The sequence below is a fragment of the Cryptomeria japonica genome, chromosome 5 (genome assembly GCF_030272615.1).
Source record: "Cryptomeria japonica chromosome 5, Sugi_1.0, whole genome shotgun sequence".
Lineage (NCBI taxonomy): Eukaryota > Viridiplantae > Streptophyta > Pinopsida > Cupressales > Cupressaceae > Cryptomeria > Cryptomeria japonica.
The window spans coordinates 932,028,899-932,050,584 of NC_081409.1; the positions used below are offsets into that span (position 1 = coordinate 932,028,899).

General features: G+C 35.6%; 2 protein-coding genes across 4 annotated transcripts; both read right to left on the reverse strand.

The window, feature by feature from the left end:
• Nucleotides 1-5,807: 5,807 nt before the first annotated feature.
• Nucleotides 5,808-6,578, reverse strand: LOC131876305 (uncharacterized). The gene has a single exon (XM_059221231.1). The coding sequence runs from the start codon at nucleotides 6,576-6,578 to the stop codon at nucleotides 5,808-5,810; it is 771 nt and encodes a 256-aa protein (XP_059077214.1).
• A 6,552-nt stretch (nucleotides 6,579-13,130) lies between these two features.
• On the reverse strand, nucleotides 13,131-19,711 carry LOC131035759 (uncharacterized). Of its 3 annotated transcripts, XR_009103999.2 has the most exons (4): nucleotides 19,100-19,709; nucleotides 17,298-18,659; nucleotides 16,990-17,100; nucleotides 13,131-13,738 (listed from the first exon to the last, which is right to left on the reverse strand). XR_009103999.2 is itself a non-coding variant. In XM_057967503.2 (3 exons), the coding sequence occupies exons 1-3, from the start codon at nucleotides 19,501-19,503 to the stop codon at nucleotides 17,094-17,096; spliced, it is 1,773 nt and encodes a 590-aa protein (XP_057823486.2). In that variant the 5' UTR covers nucleotides 19,504-19,709; the 3' UTR covers nucleotides 16,638-17,093. The 3 variants fall into 3 exon arrangements, 2 of the variants coding, with proteins under 2 accessions (XP_057823486.2, XP_057823487.2); XM_057967503.2 differs by lacking the exon at nucleotides 13,131-13,738 and having other exon boundaries at nucleotides 16,638-17,100; XM_057967504.2 differs by lacking the exons at nucleotides 13,131-13,738; nucleotides 16,990-17,100 and having other exon boundaries at nucleotides 17,294-18,659; nucleotides 19,100-19,711.
• Between the last annotated feature and the right edge of the window lie 1,975 nt (nucleotides 19,712-21,686).

Here is a 21,686-nt window from a genome sequence, read left to right on the forward strand (position 1 = left end):
AGTGGACCGCATTTGATATTTTTAGTTCGGGTGGCCTAATTTATGCAATATTGTATATATGTTTGTGGCTGATCCAATTAAGGATTTTAATGAATTATCTTGTATATATAGATGTGTGGTTGTATGAGTTGACGTATGAAATGTGTGTGAATTTATGTGAAGTGGATGTGAATGATATGCAAGTAGATTTAGTGCAAAAGTTAGTTTGTGAAGAGATTTGATGATGATATCTTTAGTGTGACAATGTTCCTTCAACAATGGTTGTTGTCAGATGTGTTTGCCATGATATTGGTCGCTTGACATAGTAGTTCAAGGACAATTTCATGATCAAGAGATCTTGTTCATTTCAATTCATTGATTCTCTGCACTTGCCGGAAGGTGTGTTCCTTTTGGTAGTTTGTGCAATCATTTGTATCTTGTCGTGAGACAACGAGTCTTAGTATTGTAGGTCCTTTGTATCTCGCCCTAAGGTTGTGCACCTTAGCATTGCAAGTCCTATCGGGTGTTGTGAGCTCCTTGGCCTTGAGCCTAAAACATTGTAATCAATTATTTATATTGTGAGAGTGATTCTCACTATGGTTTTTCACTATTTAGGGTTTTCCATTTAAATTTTGTGTTCATGTGTTTGTTGTGCCTTGTGCTTTCATATTCATAATTATAGTGATAAGTTAATTGTGGTTTGAAGTTTGATAGATTATAAGTAAGCTAATTTAAGGTTCGGAGTAATTCACACGTCCCCCCAGTCTTGGGGTGTGTTTAACAGACTTAGCAGCAGATACATAAGATTCAATATTTATTCTTGAAAAGCTATTATTTTTTAGCATTCACTTTTACATGTTAAGGTATTATAGTTTTTGAGAATATAAATAACTTATTCTCATCTTTTCATCATTGTGTTTTTCTCAAGTACTTGGCCAAAATAGATTTTTCACTATTTGGCTGTATATTTGACAAAATGGCGAGTTAATATGGAAAAATTGTTTAGGAAACTCCACGACACAAACTAGAATCCCATCCACTTACCCACATCTTTGGGTGGCTACATCATTATCCTTATTTATTTACTCATACACACTAATTTGAAATGGTGTTGTCATAATTGTAACCTTATGCCTTGAGGTGGCTATGTTTTTTACCTTTTCCTTTTTGGCTAAATTAAGTGAAGGGTAAGGGTACTCTCCATTTTCATTCATTTTGAAAGGTTTTACATTCACACTCCTACCTTGAGAATGGGTAGTAAGATAGTTAGAAAGTTACCCCCATTACAATATGGTCAGATGAGCAAGCCATGGGGATTAATTTCCTTTTTCTTCATCCCAGCATATAAATTTCCCCTTTTATTCTCTTTCACTTTTTTTAGTTTGGCCCACTTTTTTCCTTGATAAGAAAAGAGTGTTCCTTCATGCTTTCTCATTCTCTTCCATTTCACACTTTCATGTGATTCAAACTTTGATAGTGAAATCCTTTACTACATTTTAGGCTGCAATCAAATCATGTTCTAAGAATGATCAAGAACATTCAAGATAAAACTAGCAAACATAGAGTTTAATCTTGAGAAAACCAATAAGAAGACTTAGAACTTGCATAGGTTGCTTGCAATTAGCTCGTAATACTTGGAAATAAACGATGTGGTGTCTCTTCTTCTTTCAAGATTATTTTATTGAATGGGATGTCAAACTATAAGAAAATATTTCTAAAATTTTATCAATTATTTCTTTTAATGAATTTGTTGTATAGTTGCAGTAGAAGAAAACTTGTTTTGATAACTTAGATGTGTCAAGTTTTTACAACTAATTTACTCTACACCATCTAGACAAGATTAAACAAAATAAAATGTTTTGGGACTTTTGAAGCATATTTATGTAATGCTAAAGTAACATCTATTTTTCATCATTAAATTTGAAATTATTATCTTGTAGAGATTTGTTTCTAAGTCAAATCTAATGTATTTGAGTTGTAAATTGAGAAAGAATTTGTTCGTCTACATATTGTGTTTTAACTATTATATTTCAATGAAATTTGCTAACTTAGAATCAATGTTTATAGTTTCTTTCGCCATCTCCTTGAGATATTTGTTTTTTGTATGATATGGAACTGTAGTTATGTTTTTTTTTAGTTGATATTGTCATTGTTGTTTTACAGTGTAAAAAATAACCTTACACATGGAGCCATAAATCTTTGTGATTTCCCTCCACTCAAAAGCCTTAAATTGCACTTTTTACAAATATCTTAAATGTAAGAGAACATTGGAGGATATTCAACAATTAGTTAACAATAGAATTGCATGAAACAAACAAATCAAATGTTTGGTTATGACTTGAAAAGTACTTAGAGACCAATGGATTGATCTTCATAAACACTTATGTTTAATATTCAGCTATAAGAAGTTTTCACAACTGTGATTTGTGACATAACTAACTTTAGCACTTTTTTACAATGATGTGTTAATTTTAGAGAACAGATGTATGATTACTAACAGATATAGTTGCAGAAATCAGAAAACAACACATAACACAGGATACCCTGGGAAAACCTCCCTCTTGGAGGAAAAACCCAGCAATAATAGATCCTCAAATCTGATTAGATTAGGTTAAAGTAGTAGAGTTACAAAGTTCCCACCTAGGGTAGAATAATCAACAAGAAGTGATGATAGATAAGAACAGACTTATCTTAGTTTAGATTTATGACAGCCTCTAGGTCAGCAACTGTGAACATCAATCTGCAACCTTTTCCTTGCACTCCAGCACACTGAACTTGCACAACTTTGTGGTTCGGATCTGTACTTTTGTTTCTGCACATTCAGTAGCACAAGTTGCACTAATCAGCGCTGTAAGAGGACACCAAGTTCGCTCTAGATCTGTACCTTGCTCTGGATGAGTTCACACACAGCTGGAGTGTTAAATTCGCTTGACTTGAAGAAGGGCTTCGCATTAATGGTTGAATAGATGACTGAAAAGTACTTCGCTTCACAACTGAAAATTTCGCACTTATTATGATTTCCACACAACAGAGGTAATTTGTGTGTGTTCATTGTGTAGAATACAATCTTTGTGGCTTGTTATATATATGGATAGGTGCCTTATTGGGTCGGCCCAATAAGGCACTTTTGGCGCTAAAGACTTTTGTCTTTTCCACGTTACATGTGCAAGATAGGAATAGGGTCGGCCCTATATCTCAACTCCACGTTCCATTTAGTGCAGCCCTATTATAGGGTGCTAAGATAATACACCATACGTGTGGAAAGGTAGAGGGCCTAGCCCTATTTGTTGGTTACACTCCACGCAACCTAAAAGGTGAGATTACAAAGGGAAAGGGCCCGACCCTTTTTGGGATGGGTTCTAATGTTGCCTTGCGGCTATTAGAACCCATCTCCTATTTATTTTACAACCTAGTTACATAAAACTAACATGATGATCCTCAATAGGAAAAACTTTTTGATTATTTTTTAACAAAGTGCATTTTTGTCATTATTTCAAGTTCTCTATTGATTTTATTTTGTTCATTCCTTGGACATTCATGTTATTGAGTTCTACTCGTTTATGGTTATGACAATTCTGCTTTTATAGTTGCAAGTTTATACATGACCAATATTAAGAGAAATATTTTATGATAAAATAAATAAGATGTTTCTTTCAAAGTGTTGTTTGGAATAAACATAAGTAGACAAACACTAAAAATAAAATTACATTTAATAACATAACCAAGTCATAACCAAGTCAGAAACACTACATTAACACGTTTTTAGAAATTGCAAAAAAAAGTTCAAGTATTTCACTTCATTTATGATATGGAGATGGTTTTTTGTAATTGTTTTTTTATAGGGCAACATTAATTCAGGTTAAAGAGAGAATAAGTAACTTATAATTATGAAATAATATTATTTATAAAATCATTAATATGTAGACAATGGTCCTTGCCTATTTAAGAATCATGTTTATTTAGTAAAAACTGCTTCTATAGGCGCATCATTGAATTTTCAGACACCCGAGGTGCAGATTTGTTTGATCTCCCTCATCAATATTTGGCTTTTTTCTTAATTAAGTGTTTTGCTCAATATTAATTGATTGAGCAATCACGGTTTGTGGGATTCCAAAATTTTAAGGATATAATAATATTAATGTAACATAAATGATTGGTATAAATTATTATAATATTATAAATCATTGTAAAATCTTTGATTAACTTGAGAATTTTCATTATACATTTGAAAAAAAACAAAAACCCACTCATTAATTCTTCTATTTTGTTATTTACATTAGTTTTATTTAAGAATTATTTTATTTTGATCCATTTATTTAAGAACTATTTACTTATATTGTAAATAAAATTCTAACAAAGGCAATTTCCTCCACCTAAATAAATTACCCAAACTATACCTGACTATCAGCGTAACCAGTGCAAGTGCTAGTCTTATTTGTTTGTGTGCCTATTTTCCCAAATCATGACCTCATTGAAATTGTTTCTCCAGCCCATTGGAAAAATAAAGAAATGGGATGATGAATTAATGAAAATGGAACATTACACAGACATGAAACGATGCAACGATGGGATTCAGTTTCAATATATGTGGGGAATCAAGGAACAACTCATATTCAAATTTGTTAAGTTTGTTTTTAAATTTTTTAAATTTAAATGTGGTTACGGTTATCCTTGGTCATGGTAAATTCTTGGACCATTGTTTTGAGCTTTTTAAACATGAGCCACTTTTGAATGCTTTCTGTAATTATTAGATCCCAACTGTGCCGTTTATTGGCTTGAGTTGTGAGGAGCTCATAGGATTTTTTGAACCTAGGTAATTTTGTTTTTTTAATCAGCAAACAGTAAAGCCAAAAGTTTATATTAGAAAAAAAGATAAAATGATTACAGAAATTAACAGTCTTGAAGCCCGACCAAACCTGTCATGACAGAAGTGTCCGATTTGAACTTTAGCCGACCCACAAAATTACAAGAGTTCAATAGAGATAGCAATAGTCTGAAAAGATCAACAGTGCATCTATACGGTTAAAGCTAGATAGTTATTTAATAAAAACGAGCCAGAAGATTTGTCTGTATGGCGATGATAATAAACTCCTTGGTCTGTGAACATGCCCTGTCGAATCATTCAGATTTGAGTCTTTTCCATCAAAACAGCTATTTTCAACCGCAACAGCAAAAATAAACTTAACCAGTCATTCCCCCTCAGCGGCAGCTGGCCGCATTTAATGCAAATGACCATTAGAGGAAAAGATTTAAGTTTAAAGCCTTAAAGAGATTTAAATTTAAAAGCCTAGCTGCGCGGGGCTTCAACTAAGCTTCTTCTTGCTGCTGGAAACATGTCTGTCAACCAGACTCCTAGCTACTAACAATTTTTAAGGCCAAATTCCTCTATCCACCAAGTCTGTTGAATACCTTCTGCCGCCAATTTTGATAAGGAATCTGCTTCTGAATTGGCTTCTCTGTAAATATGTTTGCAAGTGAAATTGTCAAATTTCTCCAGAATATAGAGACATTTTTCAAGTAAAGTATTGAGTTTCCAGTTCGGAATACTAGACACCCTTATCGCATTTATAACTAATGCTGAATCCCCTTCTATTTCAACCTTTCTAATCCCTTTCTTGAGACACTCTTGCAAGCCAATCATCAAAGCCATAAATTCAGCCATATTATTAGTATCTTTCGGAATTGGGACTGCGAGCTTCCCAATGAAACTACCTTCACGGTCCCTTATAACACACCCAGCCCCCGAGGGGCCAGGGTTTCCTCTAGAGGCTCCATCAAAATTAAGCTTCAGCCAACCCTCATTTGGAAGAGTCCAAACTGCTTCACTTCTACTTGTCCCCAATACCCCCTAAGAAAGAAGGAATCTTGATCCCTGGCCAACCAGATCTGATCCGATCATCACTGTCCGTTAAGTTCTTTTTGCCAACTGATAGATCTAAAGCAAGCATGTTATTAATATTCTCAACAATAGATACTTCTAGAGAGTTCAGAACTGAACCAAGTTTCCTTGCTTTATTCCAAAAAATTCTCCTATTTCTCTCTTTCCAGACCTCCCAAACTAGGCAAGAAGTATTGACTCCCCATAAAGAGCTGAGGATACCATTATGTGGACTGATTGGCCAACCCTGAAAAAGAGATACAATATCATTGGGTAATGTTGTTATCCATCCCAATTTAGCACAAAGCCATCTCCAACATTTAGCTGTAAAGGAACAATTAAGGAGAAGGTGATCTACTGATTCTTCTTGGGCTTTACATAGAATACATCTTGATGGGCCTTGAGAACCCATTCTCCTAAACTTATCTGTAGTCAGAATTTTCCTTCTAGTGGCTAGCCAAGCAAAAACCCCCGCCTTAGCAATCAATTTATTACTCCAGAAAAGTTTTTGGGGAATACCTAAATCATAATTCTCCATTTGATTGGCGAGAAGGTGATAGCCTTCTTTAGCATCATATTGACCCAATTTTGAGGGCAGCCAGATGAGGGAATAATGTCCTTTCCTAAAGGCCGATTGTCTATCCTTAAGTATATCCACCAGCTGCTCAATTTCTCTAGGAGATAGGGGTAAACCTTGAAAACTATTCCAGAACCAACCCATTATAGAGTCCTCTTCCAAGAAAACTACACAGTTTTTGATGAAGGAGCCCCAATGTTGCTTTAACTAGGATCTGGTTGACTGAATTGAAATTATGCTATCCAAACTCGGATACCCTCCCCAAAAGTCTTCCCAAAAGAGGTAGGAAAGACCATCATGAACATCCCAAGACACAAAGTCTGCCACTATGTGCCTGCATTTAAGAATGAAGTTCCATATCCTGGAACCCCTTGGAGGATTGATCTCTCATAAGGTTACCTGAGTTTTCTACATTCAAATATTTTGCTTGCAATAATCTAACCCACCTGGCCGAGGGTTCTTTTATCATTTTCCAAACAAATTTTGCACCCAAAGCTTGATTCTGGAGAAGCTGATCACGAACCCCCACACCCTCCAAAGCCTTTGGTTTACAAATTTTCTCCCATGCAATCAAAGCAATTCTATTTTTTCCTTCAGAATTCTGCCAAATGAAATTCCTCATTTTCTTTACTATGAAGGCATTCATTTCTGCAGTTAGTGCCAAAAAGGAGAGAAGATAAATGGGCAACTCTGAAATAACTGAATGAAGCATAACAAGCCTACCCGCCCAGGAAAGCCACTTCCCTTTCCAATAGTTGATGGACTTATCCATTTTAACTTTGAAGGGGTCCCATAGTTTTGAGTTTCTTAATCCTTTGTCTATTGGGATTCCCAGATAAACACAGGGCAAAAGGCCCCTCCTAAAGTTAAGAATTTTTAGAATTCTTCCTTCATCTTGGAGGAGTTTGAGAAGAGAAAGATTTCCGATTTCTCTCTGTTGACAGATTGACCCGAGGCTTTACCATATGAGATCAATAATTCTGAAAGCTGAGTTGCCTCTTTTCTTTTAGCTGCTCCAAACAAAAGGTTGTCATCAGCAAATTACCTAATATTGTTAATATTATTAAGAATATATTAGCTTTTTAATTTTTCTCTGCCTTACTACATATATCCTTTCTCCAGCTACAGCTGTTGATCTGTCTGTCCTACAGTGTAGGGGAGGCTAAAAAGAAGATATATGCCTTGAGTAAACCACGTATACTGGATTCCAATGCAATATTGATGAAGCTACATCAGAAACTCAACGGTATTCAATTTCCACTTGAATGTCCATTTCTTTTTATTGAAAAACTGCATTTCTGCTTTTAATATCCATAAAAATTCTCAAATATCAATAAGGATTTCTGTATTTTTTACAGAGCAACCTCTTGTAACCTGATATTATCAACATTATAGATTGACATTTAATACCTTTGACAGGTAACTTCAACAGGAAGTTACCTCAACTCAATAAAGCGTACAATGTTTTAGTTTATTTTCCTTTGAGATTAGCCTGCTACCTCCATTACATATTTTCCTCTGACATTTTTTTATTGTATCAAATGTGAAGTCAATATACATATTGTTCTGCAATGAGGATGCCTATGCTGGAATTTTATTTTTTAGCTGTAAATGTTAATGTTGTTTATTCTATCAATTCCAATTAATTCGAAGTGGAAAATATCTGAAACAGAAATACACCTCAATTAAAGCTAACAGCAAAGTTTGAGAAAGAAGAAGAAAAGAATTGCATAACCATTATGAAGAAGATGGTACCCTAGGATGAGATTTCCAGTGATTGTATCAAACAGAAGAAATACTTGCATGGAGAACCCAAATTTGAAATACCAAAAGAGAGCTTAGCAGAAAAAGCGATTATCACACTGAGATGCATTGTACATTGGAAGCTTTGGGCCAAGGGTAGGCTGTAATGATGTTGTTCTATTAGGTGGATAAACATTTATTTACTTAATGGAGGAGACAACAAAAGAAGACTTCATTCAATGAAAAATGACTTTAACATTGTAGCGCATGAATTTAGTTGAATTTTTGAATTGTGTAATTTTTTAAGATAAAATTTGGAGGGGTTGTATAGGGAGCCTCACCCTGTTCAAGCGATATTGGTTTGAATCAAAGTATCTGTTGAGCTGGTTGTCTTTGTGTATGCTTCGGTAGTATGTGACTATATCAGCTGCTTCTCAGCTTGCCATGTTATATTCGTATAGTCCAAAAGTATGATCTAAGGGTCAACTGTCATTTATTCTGATGGGTGTGTTGATAGTTTACAGGTTGACAAGTTTTTTGTCCCAGCTGAATGTTTATGCCGTGTCTTTCCAGCTATTGGCCGTGTGCTTATGAAGACGTTTTTTCTTTTTTTTAAGAGGTTCTACTTTCGATCAGATTGCTTCTTTTTGGCAGTTTGGGGACAGGTGTTTGATTCTGTCTGATTTCATCTTGCCGAAGATGTTATTATGAAGACATAATTCTCTGGCAGGTTTTTTTTTATCTCAGATGAAGAGGAATGATTATTTTGATGATTATGTATTCTGGTTAAGCGTTTTTTATGCCTATGTGTCTTGGTTGGATGTTCTTGGTTTTCAGACCATGTGTTTCGAGTTCCTTTTTGATCGCCTTGGCAATGATGGCTAACGTTATGTACAGTCTGTGCGATGAAGTATGGGCGTTTTGTTTCATCTGAAATAGAACTGTTTTTTAACTACAAATTATTCTGTGACATAAAAAAAATAAAGGAAGCCAAGGCCATTATGTCTGGACCTTCTCACTATTTTGGGCTGAGATGTTGTTTTTGTTAGCTGCGAATCATATATGCTAAAAAGAATAGCCGATGCTAGCCGATGCTATTATTCAAAGAATAGCTGATGCCGTTTTTTAAAATAGAGCTGAAGTCTTAATGATAAAAATTTTGAATAATCTTCGATTTTAGTATGTTTGTCTTTTGGAGGTATTGTATTACCCATATTATTTTTCGGGCCGAATAAAGTCGTGGCATTCTCCGATCTGGTTGAGTCGTGATTCAGGGTGAATACAAAAATCTGGGCATAGTTTTTTTTTTGCTTCTCTTTCTGGAGTTGGTGTCGGCTTGTGTGGCGTGAATTGTTTTTATAAAAAACGATTCGCATTTTGGGAGCTGCTTGTATAAGTTTTAGGTCTCAAAAGATTCGTGTTGTAAGATAATCTTTTTGAGCACAAAATAAAGTTACCTACCACACCCCAACATCTACGAGAAGCTAACATGTCCTTACAAAGTTTACATTTTCATTACAAAAATGCATACCATCATCCCAGTCGCCATCCTACGGTTCCTTGGGGTCATCCAGATCATAGTTGTCCTCCGGTGGAAAGCCAATCCACAGGGTACGCCTCAGCTGCCTCTTCTTCAAGTCCCTCAGCCGTCCTCGCTTCCCTTTGGAGGAAGAAGCTGTGCCTGTGGTTGGAGATATCTGATCATGAGGACCCCATTTCTCCAGTTCTCCTTTGATTTCCTACCTTTCTCACGCCTTCAAGTATTCCTTTATCCCATGCATTCCCACTTGAGCCTATGCGCGACGCACCTCCTTATTGCAATTCGTGCTCCATAGAAGATAAGGGCGTATTGGGGGGCAAATTTTGGTCACATAGAGCCAAGCTCCATCTGGGCAGATGAAACCTTTCCCATCTCGTGTCATTTTCATAAAGCTTTCAAACCCACTGCGCCATTTGTCCTGAAAACAGCTAGTCACAATCCAACAGACATTTTCCTTGTTCTCCAGTTCAAAACACCAAGCAGCAAACATTGATGCTATGTCTACATTAGTGCGATACTTAAACTGTGCTCGCAAGTATTCATCTCCCAGGACTATCTTAACTTGAGTGAGGAATTCCTTCTCCACAAACTTGAAAACATTTGACAGCCTGTCGTTGGAAATTTGGCCCCAAAAGGCCACCATCAGTCTAGAGGCTTGCAGAGAAAAATTGGGTTCCATGGTGTTCAACTACTGTAATGCTCCAATTCAGTCTGAGATGAAACAGCCCTTAGCTTCCAGTCTCGAAATACACCACTCCTTCTACCTCGACTCACCTTATGCTTTAGCTTGTGATGCAAGCTCTGACAATCCCTCATAAACGACGGCTCGCCTTGCAAGTCATTAATGGGCATCGCCATACGAAAGTGGCAATATGCACAGTTAATGACCCAAGCATTAATTCGCAAGCACAAGGTACAATGTGTAAGGAAAACTGCCGCCACCTTACCCATGCATCATACACATTCCTTTATGATCAAGCCCGCCTGAAAGATATGGGAAAGGATTTCTTAAAAGTATGCGCCCAATGGGATATATTGCTGTATGGGGTCTGACATGCAATTAAAGCCAATGTTTGTCCCTTTTCACCTTGATTCACCTCCCCAAAGTATTGGGCTAATACAAACACCAAGTTCAAAACAAATAAAAGCAAGTCCATTCAAATCAAATTATTACCGTTGGGCAGATAGATATCAATTCTGACTTCACCCACTTGTAATTCGAAGGCCTGGTTGGCGCACATGTCAGCTTCCTTGTTTCCATCTCTGAGCACATGGGAAACTTTGAAACTTTGAAAAGAAAGCAGTAGGTTTCTAATGCCTTGAATTTCTGTCTATCCTCCAGTTTTGTGCTTCACCCCTGATAATGGCATGGGTTATGATTTGAGAATCCCCTTCCAGATGAATTTTCTCCACACCAATCCTTCCCACCAATTGGACCGCCATCAAAGACACTTCTGCTTCAACTTCATTGTTTGTTCCTGGAGGTAGACCTGTTTGCATCTAGCGATGACTGCACCATTACAGTCCTTAGCCACACAACTCGCACTAGAAGGGCCCAGGTTTCCGCGTGCTGCGCCATCAAAATTGATTTTGATCCACCCAGTGTCAAGACAACGCCAAATAGAAATCTTTTCTTCAGAATTGCTAGGATTAACCCTAAAAGACACATTAACGGGTCATGTGAGCAGCCTTCTTGCTGAGAGATGTTAATCACGTTTTCAGGTTAACTGTTTTTCTTATCATCTGAAGAGATTTTTGCAGAGGATCATACATACTATCATACATAAAGTTTTGTCGATAATGGGAATGTTTTGGGAGTGTTGAGTTTACATGTATTAGCATCTGAGTTGTGCCTCTATTCATTGCTGTGTTTATAAGTTTTTCTGGAAATTCAAAAAGGGAACAGATCGTTTTTCTGTGTGGATGGAGATTGAGTAATGTAAGGAGCTTCTAGTGTGTTGCTCCCACATTGTGCAGAAAGTTTTATAGAATCTGATATAATCATAAATATTGAGCTGTGAAGTCTTTCAAAATGTTCAGAGAAGTTGTAAATCCATTTTAATTTCTTCAAAATGTTCAGAGGTTGGAGCCTTTGTGTTACTTTCTGAGTTGGAGCTCGAGGTTGGTGCCTCAGTTGTCAAGAGTTGGTGCTCTTTGCGTGAGTTGTAGCTCACTTTTGTAATTGGGTTGGTGCCCATTTTGATTATAATAGCTATTTTGTGCCGTGATTTTTTTACCCGAGAGGGTTTTCCACAAGATAAACTGTGTCAGCTTTGTGATTGTTTGTTCTGCTTTTTCATTTGGCTAAATCAGTTAGAAGTTCTTAAAATACTGATGCACCCCCCCCCCCACCCCTCTCAGTATTTTTGGTTTTGTTTTCACACCCAAGCAAACAAAGAAACCATATAACCATAAATGAGAACAAGACCAAAGAAGCCAAACCCAGATTCATGCAGGTGAGGGGGCAAGTGACAAAACAAAACATCCAAAATATAAATTGGGAGATGCCAAGACCTTAGTAAATTGCACCTGAAAGAACTTAGCATATTTGACAATTACAATTAACAAAAACTGTGAAATGTATATATCTTTAGTTTGTTATAAAATCCTGGTGGTCATTTGATCCACCTGAAGTATTCTGTCTTTTCGCTCAGAATGTTTCACAGGCACCTCTGATATGCGTTTTTGCCTCTTTCTGTTCTTTCTCTCTCATTTTATACTTAAATTGTGTCATTTTAGTAGATTTATTGCAGAAATTATAACTTTCATCCTCTCACAACCTAGATTATAGATTGTTCAAATTAGATTGGCAGATGGAAGGTGTACATTTCTGCATGACAAATGCTGTTGAAATTGAAATGTAATAAGTTTTTTGAAAGCCAATCCTAAGACAGCATAAATTATTCTTATAGATGGTATGTAATATGTATATAGGGTGAAAATAACTTGTTACATCAATGACTTTGTGTTACCATAATTTGTTTTTACAGATAATTATGATTTTGATATGAATCTGCATTGTTGGCATGAAATGCAAATAATTGGCTTCGAACAGTTCTAGAATATAAATGATTATTTTGATGTAGTGTTTTTCCTTTTGTAAATAGATCTGGCTTCGAACAGTTCTAGAATATACATGATTATTTTGATGTAGTGTTTTTCCTTTTGTAGATAGTTGTTTAGTGATTAGTGAGTTTCTTGTCTTTGTGTTTAGATTAACTGTTTCAGTTTTTTATTGCCTCATGACAGTCTGTGAAACTGAAGTAGGCCTTGCACACACTTTAAATGTAAAGCGTAAGATGGATAGCGAATTAAAGATGTGCAAATCTGCAAAAACGATGAAGGCAAAAAACAATTTAGGTAACAACTGTATTTTCTGTGAAAGCATCATCCGATAATTTTGTCATGTATTGGAAAATAATTTTCTAGTAGAAAAGATTACAGAACCCATTTTGGTCATTCCATGGCAGTGCATGATATGCCAGCGGGGTTGATTTGCTGCCTCTGAAATCAAAGAGAACAGGTCATGGATTCAAAATTGCAACAAATGATGAATTAATCAAAGAAAATGGTGTGGAAAGTATGAATGGAGGTAAATTTAAGGATCAGCAGCAGGTAACCAAGAAAAGGAAACTCATGGAGTGGAAGGAAGCAAAGGCAACCCATCAAGGGGTGCTAGAAACAAATTGCATGGTGGATTGTTAAGTAGGGGAGGAAGAAAGACAACCTGAGCCAAAAAGAGTAAAAGCTTTAAAGACGGGGTCTATTCAGCCTCGTGCAAGCAAAGGAAATAAAGATGAACAAGAAAAATAAGTAAAAAATGCTTCATCAAATGTGGAATGCATGCTTCATGAGATAGCAGAACATAGCAACCAACAGTCCAAAGAGCATGGATTAATGTAGAAGGTTTCTGATCATAGTGAACCTTTGAAAAAGGAGTTATCTTGTTGGCCTCCATTTCTATCTTCTACATCCAGTTCATCTAAGTTTTCCTGCTATACTAAGTCTCTTGGCACTGTACCTGAAAGACAAGAATCTCCATTAGAGTGCTCTGTTTCGTCACTGCCTGTAAGGAATGTAAAAGCTGAAAAACCATCATTGGTTAGATGCAAAAATGCAAGAAAAGGTGACTTGATAGATTCTTGTAATTTGAGGTTCTCTAGTCCAAAAGGAGGCATAATTGGTGATGCACTAAGTGATGATTCTGGATTTATTATTTGTACCAAAGACCGGTGTAAACCATTAGGAACAAATGAGAAGTCCAGGGTTGATAAGTCTACGAGTAACAACAGTGGTGGAAAAGACAGTAAGCAGTTTACAAACACAAAGCCAAGAGTTCATTTGTCAGAAAATATAAGTCAGGCACATTTTCTAGTAAATATAGAATGCCAAGGTCATGTTACCTTCCTGAAAAAGAGAGGGATTCACTTTGTTCCTTAGAGGAAAGAAAAGCTATGGCTGAAACAGATTCAATTAAAGATAAGTCTAAAACTTCAACCCATTCAGCAAATAGATCAGAAGGTAGAGGAGATGACTCCAGTGTGGATATAGTACTTTACAAAGGCAACCGACTGGAAGGATCATTGATTGGTGCTTCTAGTGGTGAATCTTCTATAGTTCATAAACAATCAGACACATCTCATAAGGGGACTTTATGCTCCCAACTAAAATCTCCGATGTGGAAAGGGTTTATAGAAATGGATATTGAGAGAGCACTTGTAAGTTCAAACAAGGAACATCAGTCATGTATGGCAAATGCAGCTTTAGAAGAAGGCAGGGATTTGGAACAAAAGGCTTACAGGCTTAAGGTTTATATTTGTTTTGTGTAAATTGCCCATACACTTCATTCTTTGGGTTTGAACAAAATTCATTAGGGTTTTTGTGTGTGATCTGTGATGTTTGAATTGAGGTCTTTCTGGTTAGTTAACTCTTTGTTATTGAATGATCCAGTGCAATGGAGGCGATGAACTTGAAGTTATTGGTTTCTACTTCCATGCATCTTTAAAACTTCTGCAAAGTGCCTCAAAATTAGAGCTGTTGAGTGCTGATAGTGTGAGGCACCAGGAAAATAAATCTATGGCTTTGTTCACATACTCTGCCAGTCTTTCTGAGTAAGTTCCTTTAAGTGGCATTTAAATTTCAATGGTTGGAGTTGATGGAGCATCTGCATGCATTATATGCATTTTAAAAATGTAAATTTAAAAAAATAAAATAAATAATGGTTTGGGCTGATTATTTAGTTAAAGAGGTTATAAACAGAGAACCATTGATATCTTATAAGTTGTCTCCAACTGCAGTTGATTTGTTCTATACCTTTATATAGATACCATAATTTGACTGAAGACAACCATAATAATAATATGCGGTAAAAGGTTCAAAGGACAGGACACATGGAAATTTCAAGCACATAGTTGTATTTTTTGTGGTAAGATAGGCTAGTATCAACAGAGACAGTGGACTTTATGATTCTCAATGAATTATTATCTTGATAGGTTTGTAACACCCTTGACCTTTTCTATCCTTGATGATTTGTATCATATGGCATTTGTATCTCTTAAAGGCCTATTTTGGTTCATGGCACTTGGGGACCATTTTAGTAACTGTCGTTAGTATTCAGGTTTTCTGCTTTTTTTTTACATATCACTACAATTTGATCTATTATGTAATTCCTTATAATATTAATAGGTTGCTTTAGAATTTCTGTATGCATATTTACATTATGCTGTTCTCATATGTTTGGATGAGGTCAAGGTGCGTCCAGTATGAAAATGTTGACTTTGTTTTACAAAGTTTCATGTCTACCACATCTTCACAAGTCCAGTAAGCTAGAATGATTTTATGGTTGAATCATTATGACTATGAATCATGAATGAACATTTTTCAAAACAGATGAAATATCCACTAAGAGCAGGAGAACAAAATTATAAAAAGAATGCACAAAAGAATGGCTCTTGAGGATGGCTATCCGGAACAATTAATCAATCAGGTCCCATTATTTACAATACATTAATTGTGCTGGCATGTTGAGAAACAATCTACTGTCAGTTCTTTTTAGTGTTACCGCATTTGTGACTTGCAACGACAATTAATTGACTGGTATCCTGAAACAAGATTTTAAAAAACATGATAAATAAGAAGATTGGTGATTTTCAAAAACAAATGTTCTTTTAGCAGACTTATTGTTGAAAAAAGCAGGAGTTAATGAAAGTTAAGTAGAATTTACACAGTTATTTGGAGATTTTGGCTCATATTTTGAAATGGATTATTCCTTTTATACATTCCTTCATAGTTCTCTAGGAAATGAGTGAATTTTTTAAGGGTCTCTTCTTTTAACTCGTTGATGCCGAGGGGCAGAACCTACAGTGACAGCAAAGAGTTTGTAGGGGTGTGTGTTAATTTAAAATCCTAATGGCTGACTATTTAATATTTTTTCGTACATATACAAAGAACCATAGTAGCATTACATTTTAATGAAAACTGAAAGTTTAAATGGATTACATGGGTTCAAAATGGGAAAAACATGGCAAATAAAAGAAAAGCTAAAATACTCATTGAATACTAGAGCAATTCTGGCTGCATGTACCTACAATGATTAACTCACTGGCATAGTCATCCCAAACCTCCGATATATAGGCCAAGGGGGTCCGAGAAACCACCAATGACCAATACCATGAGCCAAACCTTGAGCCAATCAAGCCAAGTTGGACCATGCTCCCCTCTCCAAGAGTAACTCCTTAACAATTTAGTGATATTATAAACAGTATACATGAGAGATATCACATGAAATTCAACAAGTAAATCAGCTGATGTCTGCTAGGGAGGAAGTGTTTGACTATTTTCTCAAACATTCAACTAAATGAGAGTATCACATGTAGAGATGCAGATTTAATTCCTAAAGGATTTTGGACAGAAGTGAAATGTCAGGTGAAATCAATATATGGTTATTATATTCCCTTGAAAATGATGCAGGCTACAGGAATAGTTCCCAATCGGCTCCATAGTTTAGAATTGAAATTTATGCTGCACAAAGCAGAATAATATAAAATACAATGGAGAAACTGATGATTCGACAGTATTTGAAGATGAAAGTCATGAGGTGCATAAAGTGCGATGTGCATCCCCATAGGCAGAAAATCTCTATACTATGACTTATACATCAAAGGTTAATAACCATTTAGATTTCAGCAAAAATGAGAAAATTGTTAGTAGTTATTGAAAGCCTGGCAAACATTTCATTCTTCTCTGTAGATTGAGCATTGCTTCTGCACTTACATGTTGAAAAGGCCGTGCATCCACTCTATTCATAAAGCACCTCCAGAAATACATGCTCATGGCAAGTTTGAAGCTTATATTACACATTGTTTATTGTTATTAATTCAATCCCTGCAAACATAACAAACGTGCACTGGTCAGAAAAGAGTTCTCTGTTTCCCCAAAAATGTCAAATGATACCAAACAAAACAATGTACCCATTTGTAGGGCACTGAAATTGATTATTAAAAAGGAACAGAATCAATATCAATGACTATGAAGCAACACATACATTAACAAATAGAATAAATCTAAGATAGCTTACTTACCAATACTTAATCATCCCATCCCAGCCACATGTAGCAACCTTACTCTGTTCCAAAGGATGCCACTCACAGCCTATGCAAACACTTTCATGGCATTTAAGAGTTCTGAACACTTTGCAAGTTTTCCAGTCCCAAAACCAGCACCTGCCCTCACCATCTCCAGACATGACAAACCGCCCATCAGGTGAAAAGTTAACTTGGCAAGCATAACCTGCTGCAATGTGCCCTGCAAACCTCTTCTTCTTATTAAGTTGGAACCTCTCCCTTGTACTGTAGATAAGAATTTGATTATCCAAACTCTGTGCAGCAAGCCAATTTGTGTTTGGATGGAGAGAAATAGATGGCATTGAATGCATATGCGGCTCACTGATGTATTTAATAACCACTGGAATACCAAATTCCCAAACCCTCAAAGACTTGTCATCACTCGATGTCACAAACCTCCTATTATTGTCAACGAAAGTAATAGTATTAACAGCACCAAGATGTTGGTCGTATTCCTGAGTGATCTCCCCACTGTTCATGTCCCACTGCACAATCTTTTTATCACTCATACCTGCAAGAAGCACATTTTGCTTATCCTCATCTGGATTGAGCTTTACAACATAAGGAATTTTCCCCGTGGAGAATGATGAAATCACCTTCCCTGTTTCTGTGTCCCAAAGTCTGATGTTCCTATCATACCCTGCACTCAAAAATCTGGAACCATCATTGCTAAATGATATATCTCTGACTGCCTTGGAATGGCCCATGTATGTCCTCATGCATTTGCCGCTGTTAAAAACATCCCAAATCTTGATCTTGGTGTCCATACTGGCAGAAAGCAAGAGATGACCATACTTGGGGAAGAACCTGATTGCAGAAACCCCTTTTGTATGACCACTCCATGTGTGAACCCACCGCTTGGGAATATAACAATGATCATTTGTAGCCTTCGCATCTTTTGGAGGAGCAACCCATGACCTGCCCTGGTAGTCTCTCTCCTCCTTCCCATGGAACGTGGTCTTGTCTGCAAATTCCTCTTTCTCACCCTTCTCTTTCTCACCCTTCTTCTCTGCATGTTCTTCAGCATACTTCTTCTGTTCTTCTGTCAGCTCAGTCTGCAATCCTTCCTTCTTACCAGCCCACGGGCTCTTTCTATTCTTTCTTAACCATTCCTCAGATGCAGGATTGTCAATCTCTTCGCCATTTTCTTCTTCTTCTCCATTTTCTTCCACCTGGGCTGTTTTCAAATCATGTTTTCGTTTCTTGTGTTCACGTTGAGGCAAATTATAAACGGACAACCCATCATTCTCCTTCAAAGCCTCTAAATCTCCAACTATATTGTTGGCTACCGAAGCAGAAGGATCAGCAGCATAGCCATACCTGTGGACAGATACAATTTTAGTGGCTAAAATTTTCAAATTTATTAATTGTCAAGTTTGACAAACGTTCTACAAGAACAGATGTTTTATTGATCAAGCAAACATTTTAAAAATATTAATAATTTAACAGCGAAAACGATTAGCCAGAACTTCTGAACTTCCACATAATGAGTGTTTACTTCTAATAAATTACACCCGACTACGGTTAGGCTGCAGTTCCAGTATTTTGATAATAAAACTTAAATCTGATGTTAAAGTATTGGAATAGATTTGCCAGAATTTGTTGACGAGTAAAATTGTCTGCACCCTTAAAATTACACCATCCGTAACTGTGGAACGCGTCATGCCGTCCTTCCCAATATTTCCAGAGAAACGTTAAGAATAAAAATATTGAAGAAAAAAATCTGCTAAAATTTGTGTTTGGTTAAAAAAAAACCCTACCTGTGAAAAGTGTTGTATTGCTCGTCGAACATGAAGGGCTCGATGGCGGCATCTTCCACAAACCCTAGCTTGTGATTGCGCATGCCCTGGGCAATGCCGTCCTTAGCATAGGGATGCGCAGGGCCATAGATGGGAGCCCACAGCTGGTCGTACGTCGGATTAAATTTCACGCTGTGCTGAACTGGATCGATCGGCTTGCTATGAAAATCTTTCGGTACGCCTGGAATGCCCAGCGCCATTAGGGTTTCGTCCACCTGCGGTGCGCACGATTTAGATGGCAGAGACAGCCTTAAGGGAGATGAGTCTGGAGAAGAGCTCTCGTGTTCCATTCCTGATGAATGCTTTGCTTCTGAGCTTGACTCGCCTTTGCCACTGGCATCATCGTAATCCTGCAGCAAGTCCATGGCCCTCTATTAAACTGGCAATAGCTGCTCCTGTTGCTTGATTTTTGAAATACACTGTGTGTGATTCCCAGTGAAATTAAAATTTCAGAGCATCGCTTTAGTATAAATAAATACTGACCTATCAAATATTAATAGTGACAAAATTGAATGAAAGTGCTTATAAGCTTGTTGTAAAGGCCGATTTCTGTGTCTAATATTTTAGTTAATTACCTAGTGCTAAATGTTATTGAAGGCGAGGTATAAGATAAAATGTTCCCGACAATTCTGCAAATATAGTGATTTCTAGAATAGGTAAAACGCAATAATACCACAAGTTAATTAATATAAATTATTTTTTATTTATTTGTAATGTGGAAATAAAGTTTATACTTTCTCGACGCGTGGGACAAGATTTTAGGGTATAGTGGGCTGTGCATTAGCTATTACACAATATTTTATTTAATACATTTTCAAAAGGAAATTTAATTTTTTTAATTTATACAATGATTATTTTATTTAAAAATCTTAAAAACATATTTGAATATAGAATTATGTAAAATAAATAATGTATAACCTTAACTTTTCTACTAATAAAATGGTGTAACCATAAACATTTAAAATTATTGTGTTTTATATTAAAAATAATTAATAAGAACATCAAATAAATTTATGAATGGAACATTTCTTTATATGTTGAGATGCTAAATTATTAAAAAAATTAATATTATAAACCTATCTTGTAATTATTTATTTTATAATTTTATTAATTTAAGAGTTTTTTAATCATGTATCGTTATTTATTTTTATTTAAAAAATAGTAAACATTGTATATTTAGTAATAATTCTACATTAATATATATTAATATTTTCATTTTTTACTTACAATATTGTGCTTCTCTTTTTTAACAATGTTTATATCAAATTTGATACTTATTTACACAACAAAATATTAATATTTAAATTTTTATTTAAGCAACCAAAAAAAAAAGACATTAGAATATGGCACTTATTTTTAAGTTTGATTTTACTTGTATTTTTTAAATATAAAAGTCAAACTTTTAGCTTTAACAATTTTAATGTAGTTTTTTAAAAAATATTTTATTTGTAGTACAATTTTAATTTTTTAAATTTAATTTATTTAAATTAATTTAATCTTATTTATGTTCAATTTTAGAATAATATTTTATTTGTTATATTTTTCTCTCCATCTCTATCTCTCCATAATTTTTCTTCCATCTACCCCTTAATATCTATCTTATTGTATATCCAATTCTCTCTCTCTCTCTCTCTCTCTCTCTCTCTCTCTCTCTCTCTCTCTCTCTCTCTCTCTCTCTCTCTCTCTCTCTCTCTCTCTCTCTCTCTCTCTCTCTAGCAGGAACTTGATGCATTGCATCTCTTGTTTCTAGTTTATTATTTACACTCTTGTTTTCAGTCTCTCTCTCTAGCAGGAACTTGATGCATTGCATCTCTTGTTTCTAGTTTATTATTTACACTCTTGTTTTCAGTTTATTATTTACACATTAAATATGTTTTCCTAATTATAAAGTTATTTACTAAAGGTGCTATCAATTCTTTTTTATCAAAATTATTGATAATTTGTCTTCTTACCATTAGTGAGAAACCCAAAACATCATGCCTACCAAGATGAAGACATTAAAGACTGTATACAACCTTTCTACAATCACCTCCTACGTAAATCAATCATCAAATTTTGGCATCAAAGAATTAATCCACTAATCAGACTAAAACAAGGCAACACAAACATATTGGTACACTTCATTATAAATAATATTGTACTATGAAGCACCAAATCACTTGAAGCTCATATCACAGAACCTTTATACCATCTCTAACATATGTCCAAAACCACGCAAGTATACCAATTACTATGGAAGAATGTGGAGCATTCTAGTGATTCAATAGAGACACATTACACTATCAAACTATGATCTAGAGAACAAACACTTATAAATTTTGTTGCAGAAGTGATTATGATATGAAATATTAAAAGTGGGCATATCTTGGACCTCTTCTTTTGAGTTGCATTTTGCATATCTTGATGTCTTTTCTCGCATTGAATTATTCTCCATGTGAGTACATATGTGTTCCTTGTTTAGGAACTTTTTCTTTTCTTGAAGTGCTACATCTTCTTATGTATAATCTCTCTTTGGAGGTTGTGTAATATTTTTCTTTGTCCCTATACT

Excerpts from the sequence above, each read along its gene's own strand:
- LOC131876305 (XM_059221231.1), bottom strand. The coding sequence starts at position 6,578 with ATGGGTTGGTTCTGGAATAGTTTTCAAGGTTTACCCCTATCTCCTAGA.
- LOC131035759 (XM_057967503.2), bottom strand. The coding sequence starts at position 19,503 with ATGGACTTGCTGCAGGATTACGATGATGCCAGTGGCAAAGGCGAGTCA. Across the intron at positions 18,660-19,099 it reads CAATACAACACTTTTCACAG|GTATGGCTATGCTGCTGATC; the intron begins GTAGGGTTTTTT and ends ATCTGTCCACAG.